We start from the raw sequence: 9,073 nt of genomic DNA, 5'->3' as shown, positions 1-9,073 counted from the left end.
TGTAAAAAGCCATAGAATTATTTCACCTGAACTGTCCGTATTTATTTCAGCTTTGTAAGCTTCCGTCACGTGACACAAAGAACGCGACCAGTGCATTTCAATCAGACGTTTGGATTCAAAACAACTTAATCAATTCCAGCTTATAAACTTCTTTGAAATCCGGGTCTTGATTTTTGTCATTCCCGAAAAAAAAATAAAAAAAACTTTCCTTTATACTGTTTCCTGCCAAATTGTCCCGTTTGTGCTGACACCCAGTACCCACCCACACACTCTTGACGCCATTATCGAGCTGCAAAAAGCTTCGAACCAGTGTGTGTTTCTGTGTGAGAGAGAAACAGAGACGTTACATAGTATTTCTCGAGGTTCACTTTGTGTAGTCTTTTTGAAAACAGAAGAGTCTTGCAATTGGAGTTTTGAGTAGAATGGCTCGTGGGTTTCGACTGATCTTTGCTACTTCTGTTGTTCTGATGGTTTTCGGTATGTTTTGTTATATGCACATTATGTGTTTGTGGAAATGTTTGAACCAGTTTTTGTAGTGTTTGGTCCACACAGATTCGGGTGAGTTTTGAGCTGAACAAACTAACACGTTTAGCTAAACAGGGCGTGTCTAAGTTGACATGACAGGATAGGGGTGTAGACGAGTTGTTTGAGCTCGGCTCGTCATGTTTTTATAAAGCTCGGTTTGAGCCTACTATTTTGAGGTCGAGCTTGGTAATTTGAGAACAATTTTAAATGAGCTAAAAGCTCGGCTCGAGCTCGCCTCGATAGCTTAAATGAGTCAAAGCTTGGCTCGCCATAGCAGGTGTATTATTTATAAAAGTAATATAAAATTTGTTTAGGCTTATTTAGACTCGTGAGCTTTTTACCAATCCGATCAGATGTAGCTCTTGAGCCGTTCCGTCTCGTTTACACCCTTGAGACGCTTACCTAGGGCGGCTAGGGCTGCAAACGAGCTGAGATACTCGAGTTCGGCTCGAAAAAAGTTCAAACGAGCTCGAGCCCGAGCCTAAAAACAAGCTAGTTTAATAAACGAGTTACGAGCATGAGCTTTGCTTATCGAGCTTGAGCCGGCTCGCAATTTATTAAATTTTTCATTAATATATATTATATATGTATTTAAATATTAATAGTTATTATTTATTAAATTATATAAAATAACTAAATTTTATATAAAATAATAATTAAAATTAATAAAAACTAACTATAAATAAAAAACGAGCCAAACTCGAGATTCAAAAGCTACCTACGAGCTCGAGCTTTAGAAACAAAGCTCGAATCGAGCCGAGCCTGAGCCAAGCTCGAGTTTCAAAAGCTACCTACGAGCTTGAGCTATAAAGCTCGAATTGAGCCGAGCTCGAGCTTTCGTAAGTTAAACGAGCTCAAGCTCGACTCGTTTCCACCCCAAGTTTACCGATTTAACCCGTCTATTTTTTTTAAAAAATTCTTTGGGTTAAAGACATTGTGTTCTTTGTGCTGTATCTCTGCAAGTGTGTTGTTTTAGTGCATCAATCTCTATGTTAGAAGAACCCTAGAGGCAAATGATCATAGTTGGGTTCTTGTTTATGACACGAACCTAACCTGAAATTCGCGTATTTGAGTTTGGTCGGTTGGGTTGGTCTCAGTTCGACACATTTAGCTAAACGTCTATTTTTTTAAATGTGTATTCGTGTTTTTTTTAACACTATCGTGTTCAGGTTAATGCATCTAACACGATTTCGGGTTTGTCTCGGGGCTGACCTGTCAACCTGTGAACACGACCCATTTAACAACATTTTTTTTTTTAAATCATTGCAAGGAATCTGCAACGGAAGCACAATCGGAATCTGCTACGGAAGAAACGCAGACGATCTTCCAACCCCGGACAAAGCAGTAGACCTCATCAAGAACCAAAACATCAATTCGGTCCGAATATACGATTCCAACATCCAAATCCTCAAAGCCTTCGCCAACACCGGAATCGACCTCATGATCGGAATCCCAAACTCCGACCTCCTACCGTTTTCCCAGTTCCAATCAAACGCCGATACGTGGCTTCGTAACAGCATCGTCCCGTACTACCCCGCCACCCGTATCACCTACATTACCGTCGGAGCCGAAGTAACCGAAGCCACGGGTAACATCTCATCGATGGTGGTTCCCGCCATGACGAATGTGTACAACGCGCTTCGAAAGGCGGGTTTGCACCGTAAGATCAAAGTCTCGACGACACACTCGTTAGGCGTGTTATCGCGGTCGTACCCGCCATCAGCCGGTGCGTTCGACAGTAAACACGCCGGGTTTTTACGACCGTTACTCGAGTTTCTCGCGGACAAACACTCGCCGTTTTTGGTCAACGTGTACCCATATTATGCGTACCGCGATTCATCAAATAACGTCTCGTTAGACTACGCGCTTTTCGAGTCGTCATCGGAAGTCATCGACCCTAACACGGGTTTACTATACATGAACATGTTTGACGCGCAGATCGATTCGATTTACTATGCGCTAACGGGCCTAAACTTCAACACGATAGAAGTCAAAGTGACCGAAACGGGCTGGCCCTCTAAAGGCTCCCCGAAAGAAACCGCTGCAACGCCTGAAAACGCGCAGACGTACAACACGAATTTGATCCGCCATGTCATCAACAACACGGGTACGCCAGCTAGGCCCGGTGAAGCACTGGACGTTTACATCTTTTCGTTGTTTAACGAGAACCGAAAGCCCGGGTTGGACTCTGAAAGGAACTGGGGCTTGTATTATCCGGATCAAACGAGTGTTTATAACGTCGATTTTACCGGAAAAGGTACGGTTGATGTGAATAATGGGGGGAATTTGACTAGTTTGAATGGTGTTTCGTGGTGTGTTGCTGACCCGAATGCTTCGGAGGATGATTTGAGAAATGGGCTGGATTGGGCTTGCGGGTCTGGGAATGTGGATTGTTCACCGGTCCAGCCCAGTCAGCCCTGTTTCGAGCCTGATAGTTTGGTGTCGCATGCTTCGTATGTTTTTAATAGTTATTATCAGCAAAATGGTGCTACTGATATCGCTTGTAGCTTTGGAGGAACGGGCGTCAAAACCGATAAGAATCCAAGTATGTAAGGTTTTGTGATTGCTTTTGTTCATGAGGTTTGCGGTTTTTGTCCAAAGGTTTGTTTTTTCTGCATCAGGATCCAAAAGGTTTGAAATTTTGCATTTTCATCCGGCTCGTTAACTCTCCATCCATTTTTCTTTGTTAAGTCAGGGGTATGTTTGTCTTTTTTGTTAACTTAAAGGGCAATTCGGTCTTTTGAATACTTGTATTTTTTTATTTATTTTTTTTATGCTACATGCTTGTACATAAAGTGAAAAAGACCGAATTGCCTTTTAAGTTAACAAATAAGACGGAAATACCCCTGACTTAACGGAGAAAATGGATGGAGTTAACAAGCTGGATAAAAATGGCAAGACTTCAAACCTTTTGGATCCAAATGCGAAAAAACAAACCTTTAGACCAAAGTCGCACAAATGGCCAAACCTTAGGGACAAAACTGACATTTTATTCACAAATAAATCTCAAACTGCTCGACTTGCTTCGGTTTAGATGATTAAGTCGGTTTCAACGGTTTATGAACACCCCTAACTAATCTTGATCATTTTTGGACAGGTTACGACAATTGCTTGTACATGACAGCCGGGTATGTAAAACTCTTAAACGCTTTCAATTCATCGATTATTTTCTTTTAATTTTTTCATTTTATTTTTCATGTACTTTAACTAAAATTTTGTTACCAACTTATCACAGGAGTAACAATAACATAACTGCTGCAAGTAACATCACTGCAAATTCGCATGCAAATGCACATTCGAACTCTTCAGGGCAAAGAAGGTTTTCACTTCCGAATTATCATTGCTTTCTACTTGTAATTGTATTCGTGATGATTCAATCTCTCTCGACCAATGTCTAAAGAGACCGTGTTCGAGTATGTATGTTGCCATTTTATGGTAGCCATGTCACTAGCATGATGTTAAATATTACCTAGTTTTGTAAGATAAGGGTAGTAGACAAATGTTGTAAACATGTATCATGAAAATGAATCGAATGTGAGAACTGCATGTTTATTTAGCGTTGTTGTATTGAAAGCTCGGTTTTTATATCCATGGAAATGATTACTTTATGATAGGATCAAGAATCATTTGACGAAATATATCAAGCGTTGCGAAGGGGGTATGCAAACACAATACTTGAGCGGTTTAACCAACTTTTTACGTTTAGTCGTGACAAATAAAGTCCATATATACACACAACGTTAGAATGCGTAACCTGCCTTCGCAGTTAAGCCATCAAGTTAGTTCTAACAAATATGTCTCGCGTAGTTTATATGATGTGCCATCTATCTCTTCTATACGTTTTCACCAATTTCCCGATATTGTTTTCTTAATAGCTATGTATGTTTAAGTTGGATTTTTTCTGTTTGCCTTCAACTTTGGAGCTTAGGCTATGTGTAAAATTGTACTAGGTATGGTTGTTATTGTATCTGCCGCTTGCGTAGGTTATGCTCTCTCAGTTCTGGGAACCTCAGCCCGCCTCACGGTTTTTAAACATCGCCGAATCAAGCTAGAGATAAATAAATAAATAAACAATTTCAATACCAAAGACCGACCGACTTGAAATGGTACAAAAAGAGAAAAGTAGTAAGCTAACAAAAAGTTAAAAACGTACACAAAGATATTATGATGATGATGAGAGCATTTGAAACATCCATCAAAACAATTCAAGAAACACAACAAGTATCACACTAAATCATGAGGGTAACACCACCAAAAGATTGACCAATCTTGATATACTGTCACACCATATCAAATTACCTGCAAATGTTTATGAATCATGCTCGTTAGTTGCATCGAATCATAGCAACTGGTTGTTCTTTCCAACACTAAAACTTAAGAAGCCGAAAAGAAATTGGTGATTGACAGAACGAGTGGGTCGGAAATTTGGGTAACGGGTCTTGGTCAAAACATTACAAGTTATTTGTGCTAGTTGGACCAGTTGAACCGGCCAACCTGACAGGGTTGTTGACCGGTTTTCATTCTTTTCACTTCCAAAATCTCATTTACTTGTTAATTTATCACTTCATAGTTCATACTACATATTTTGTTAACATTGTAAATCCACAGAAAAAATAAAGTAGTTGTCTATTTCGTTTTATATTAGTCATATATATATATATATATATATATATATAGAGAGAGAGAGAAAGTATAATGTACTTCATACATGACAAAAAATATAACGTGCGTTATTATCATAGAACGTGCGTGATTATAGTCCCATGCGTGATTATGTGGTCCCATGCGTGATTATACCCTGATCCAACGGTTATCATTGTCTCCTACGTGATGTATGATAAGGCTTTTTGTATGTTAACCTTTATATATATATATATATATATATATATATATATATATATTTACAGTAGTTTTTAAACTAGCTATGAGGTCGTCCAAAACAGATAAAAGAACCCGACACATGCAATGCAATTGTATGAAAAGTTAATGTAGAAGTTAAATACGGAACATACCAAGCAAATTAAAAACCCTGATCAAGGAGGTAGTCACCAAGCCTTTCAACGATCATGTTACATTGGCCTGGAGCCATAGGCTCATCGTAGATGCCAATAATTATAGCCATTCCGGTCTTCTTAACCGTAACACCTCCAGCTCCCTGTTGGAAAAACAAATTAAAAATTAATGCACAACAAACCAGTTACTTGATTAGAGTAATTATCCTACATGAACAGCTAATTGTGTTAGCTTACAGTTGAGAAAAGAAACAAAGTGAAATAAGTGTGACAAGATGTTAAAATGAGCGAGTTGGGTAACGGGTCAAAGCGGATCGAATTAGACATACAAACACTTCTATTTTTTCTACTTTCTTATACATAATTAAGTTGGTAATCACTATCACAAAAACAATATCAATAACAATCCAAATATATGAATTAAAGAATTTTGGAGATTATATTCATTAAGCGGTAGACTTCGAGCAACTTTAACCCATTTGACCATCCACCTTCTAGCTATTTTTTATATACCAGTTGAGATAAACACAATGAGACCATTCGTAAGTAAATGGATCGAAATTGCCACATCTACTACACATACTCATAAGTGCAAATTAAAAATAAATCCAGTATGAAATGTATATACTAAATTAACCACCAGCAGTACCACTATTAACATGATAAAAAAACCAAATAATTCAAATTCCGAAACACATCCAAAAACTACAAACACTTACCTTTTTGCCTCGAATAACGGCTCCTGCCTCGCCTTGAATCACCATATACTTGGTCCCACCAAGGTGTAAGCCAGTTGGAGCCAGTGTGCCAGGCTCATTGAAGTCGTTAATGATAGCGGTTATTTCCTCTGGCTTTACCTGCCACGTTAGACAAATCAATTAACGTTAGTTCAACAAAGAGCCGCTGTTAGAAAGGCAGAAATAAGCTAATAAACTGCAAATTTAAGCGTCAACAGTTGTTTAACAATGAAAACGAACAATATCGATTGGTAGTTTTCTTAATTTGGTAACTGAGAGAGAATTGTAGAAATATTTCTTCATAAATCATAAGCATTAGCTGATATATCCAAGTTTCTGTTTATTTTTTTTTTATTTGGTATTTTTCTAAAGCTTTTAACTTGACCAAGCCACATATATAAAATAAGCACTCCACTTTAGCTTCCTTAGCATTTCTCATGCTTCGTGTTGACACACACTCAACTATGAGCACCTCACACTTTTCTGAACCAAGCTTCAAACTGCTTATTCAAAACTGATGTCTACTTCAGTCACAAATAGCAAGATGAACAGTAAGATAAGCAATCCAAACACCCTCGAAACTTTTTACTGGATATCGAAACGCAATAAGCTGATAAAATGGTTTAATAAACAATCCTAAACCCCCTTTACCATCGCGATAAGCAATCCAGACATCCTCAACACGGCTTACTGTATACCGGAACAAAATAAACTGATAAAAAGTTTTAACAAAATTCCTTCCAATCCTCAAATAAAGACTCCAAGCATCCAACTCATGTTATCATGCATGTCACCATTTAATATTTTCATCACTCAATAAGTTGTTCACAGCTCTATCAAAATCAACTGTAAAGTTTTTTTTTCTTTTTTTCGTTCAACCTTACACAGATCTGAAACTGTACATCCTTCACAAAATCAAAAATAAAATCAAGTTCATATCTATGATCTATCTATCACTAAACAAACAAAATCAGATCAAATCATCAAAACAAGCAAGCATTAAGTCAAAACCGACACCACAAACCGATCGCAATCAACAAATCATCAATCGTATATCGTAAATCCAGATCAACATATCAACTCCTCGAAAACCTAAACGAATCTGAACTGAAACGCAAGTACGTAACGATACGGATCAGATCCGAATCTAAATCAACAACAATCAAACTTAAACAGATCAATTGAAGCATAAATGACCTAAATCAACAACAATCGGACTTAAACAACTCAATTAAAGCACAAATGACCTAATTAACACAAACAAATCAATCGGTGAACAAAATTAGGTTACAGAAAGTGATAAATAGAGTGTAAACCGGAGGGAAATTAGCGGATTGAGCCCAAACGGTGCCGTCATGACCGATAATAGCGGCAGCAGTGAGGTGGTTGCCTTCAATCTCGCACATCAAGTGGTCATCGACGTACGCTTGCCACGACATGTTATCCGATTATCGCGAGATTTGATCTTCCGGAAATTTCTGTGAGATTTGATTGAGTGTTTGTTGCTGTTGAATGTGATTGATGAGAGAGAGAGAGATATAGCGTTGAAATAAGCAAGATGTGGTGTGCACTTATTAATTTCAGAATAAAGATCCAATGATTATCGCTTTGTTTTACAACTAATTGTGATATTTTTGTTTTTAAGTATTTTAAAATTATTTTTATTTTTCATGTATATCACTTTGACTAGGGGTGCAAACGAGCCGAGCCGAGCCCGAGCTCGAGCTCGTTTAACATATGAAAGCTCGAGCTGGAGCTCGGCTCAATTCGAGCTTTATTTCTAAAGCTCAAGCTCGGCTCGAAGGTAATTTTTCAAGCTCGAGCTCGGCTCGGGCTCGACTCGTTTAGTATTTATTAATTAATTTATATTAATTATAATTATTATTATACAAATAATTAAGTTATTTTTTATATTTATATAAATGGTAATTATTATTATATAAATATATGTTTAATATATTAATAAAAAATATATAAATAGAAAGCTCGTTTAGGCTCGCGAGCCGGCTCGAGCTCGATAAGCGAAGCTCGGGCTCGTTTACTAAGCGAGCTTGTTTTTTAGGCTCGGGCTCGAGCTCGAGCTCGAGCTCGTTTAAGCTCGACTCGTTCGAGTTTTTTTTCAAGCCGAGCTCGAGTAGCTCGCAAGTAGCTCGGCTCGTTTGCACCCCTAACTTTGACACTTCATTATAACCATAAACATTCAACTCTTAAGATATGTCTTAAGATGGATTTCACTACTAGGGTAGTCAAGTCGAGCTCAAACTAAGATAAAACTAGTATTTGAAGGTGTAAATGAGTCAAGTTGAGCTCAAACTTAGTTAAAGCTATGTATCTAAATTTTGTGTCTGACTCTTTTATTACTTGTTAAATATATTTCAACTGTTATTTTCACACTAAGTGGCGGGATAACATTTTTTAGTGGAGCGTTACGATGGGTTGTGTTTCAAAATTTAAACGTAGAAAAACGCACTTAATGACAATATATTTTGAAAGCTCGAAGCTACGTCGTTATAAACTTGTACTCAAAGCGAATATATATGTAGGTTTAGGATAATGCTAGATAAAAAACCCTAAAATTCTTAGAAAACTCTGGAAACCCAAATGGGAAGCCATTTTTACCCAACCTCCCGACATTTTTTTTTTTGAAAAAAATTACACATGTAATATACATGTTTTAGAGTGTTTTGGGCCAAAAAAAACAAAAAAGCGCCGAAGGGATTTTTTTAAAAAAAATAAACAAATTTCAGCTCCTAACACGTGTTAAGCAAAAAAAACATAATTTCGCTGAAAATTGCTGAA

At 37.6% G+C, this 9,073-nt stretch overlaps 2 protein-coding genes across 2 annotated transcripts; one reads left to right on the top strand and one right to left on the bottom strand.

The window, feature by feature from the left end:
• The first annotated feature begins 201 nt into the window (after positions 1-201).
• LOC110928520 (glucan endo-1,3-beta-glucosidase 13) lies at positions 202-4,114 on the top strand. Its single transcript, XM_022171531.2, has 4 exons — positions 202-477; positions 1,796-3,070; positions 3,623-3,653; positions 3,761-4,114. The coding sequence occupies exons 1-4, from the start codon at positions 423-425 to the stop codon at positions 3,921-3,923; spliced, it is 1,524 nt and encodes a 507-aa protein (XP_022027223.1). The 5' UTR covers positions 202-422; the 3' UTR covers positions 3,924-4,114.
• A 468-nt stretch (positions 4,115-4,582) lies between these two features.
• LOC110928521 (profilin-2) lies at positions 4,583-7,856 on the bottom strand. Its single transcript, XM_022171532.2, has 4 exons — positions 7,591-7,856; positions 6,257-6,394; positions 5,538-5,680; positions 4,583-4,824 (listed from the first exon to the last, which is right to left on the bottom strand). Exons 1-3 carry the CDS (start codon positions 7,711-7,713, stop codon positions 5,546-5,548), a joined length of 396 nt encoding a protein of 131 aa, XP_022027224.1. The 5' UTR covers positions 7,714-7,856; the 3' UTR covers positions 4,583-4,824; positions 5,538-5,545.
• Between the last annotated feature and the right edge of the window lie 1,217 nt (positions 7,857-9,073).

The sequence above is a fragment of the Helianthus annuus genome, chromosome 3 (assembly GCF_002127325.2).
Source record: "Helianthus annuus cultivar XRQ/B chromosome 3, HanXRQr2.0-SUNRISE, whole genome shotgun sequence".
NCBI lineage: Eukaryota > Viridiplantae > Streptophyta > Magnoliopsida > Asterales > Asteraceae > Helianthus > Helianthus annuus.
This window is presented reverse-complemented; position numbering and strand designations above follow the sequence as displayed.

Coding starts and splice junctions, on each gene's coding strand:
- LOC110928520 (XM_022171531.2), top strand. CDS start 423: ATGGCTCGTGGGTTTCGACTGATCTTTGCTACTTCTGTTGTTCTGATG. Junction 478..1,795: donor TGTTGTTCTGATGGTTTTCG/GTATGTTTTGTT, acceptor AATCATTGCAAG/GAATCTGCAACGGAAGCACA. Junction 3,654..3,760: donor TGCTTGTACATGACAGCCGG/GTATGTAAAACT, acceptor AACTTATCACAG/GAGTAACAATAACATAACTG.
- LOC110928521 (XM_022171532.2), bottom strand. CDS start 7,713: ATGTCGTGGCAAGCGTACGTCGATGACCACTTGATGTGCGAGATTGAA. Junction 6,395..7,590: donor AATCCGCTAATTTCCCTCCG/GTTTACACTCTA, acceptor CTAACGTGGCAG/GTAAAGCCAGAGGAAATAAC. Junction 5,681..6,256: donor CCGTTATTCGAGGCAAAAAG/GTAAGTGTTTGT, acceptor TTTTTCCAACAG/GGAGCTGGAGGTGTTACGGT.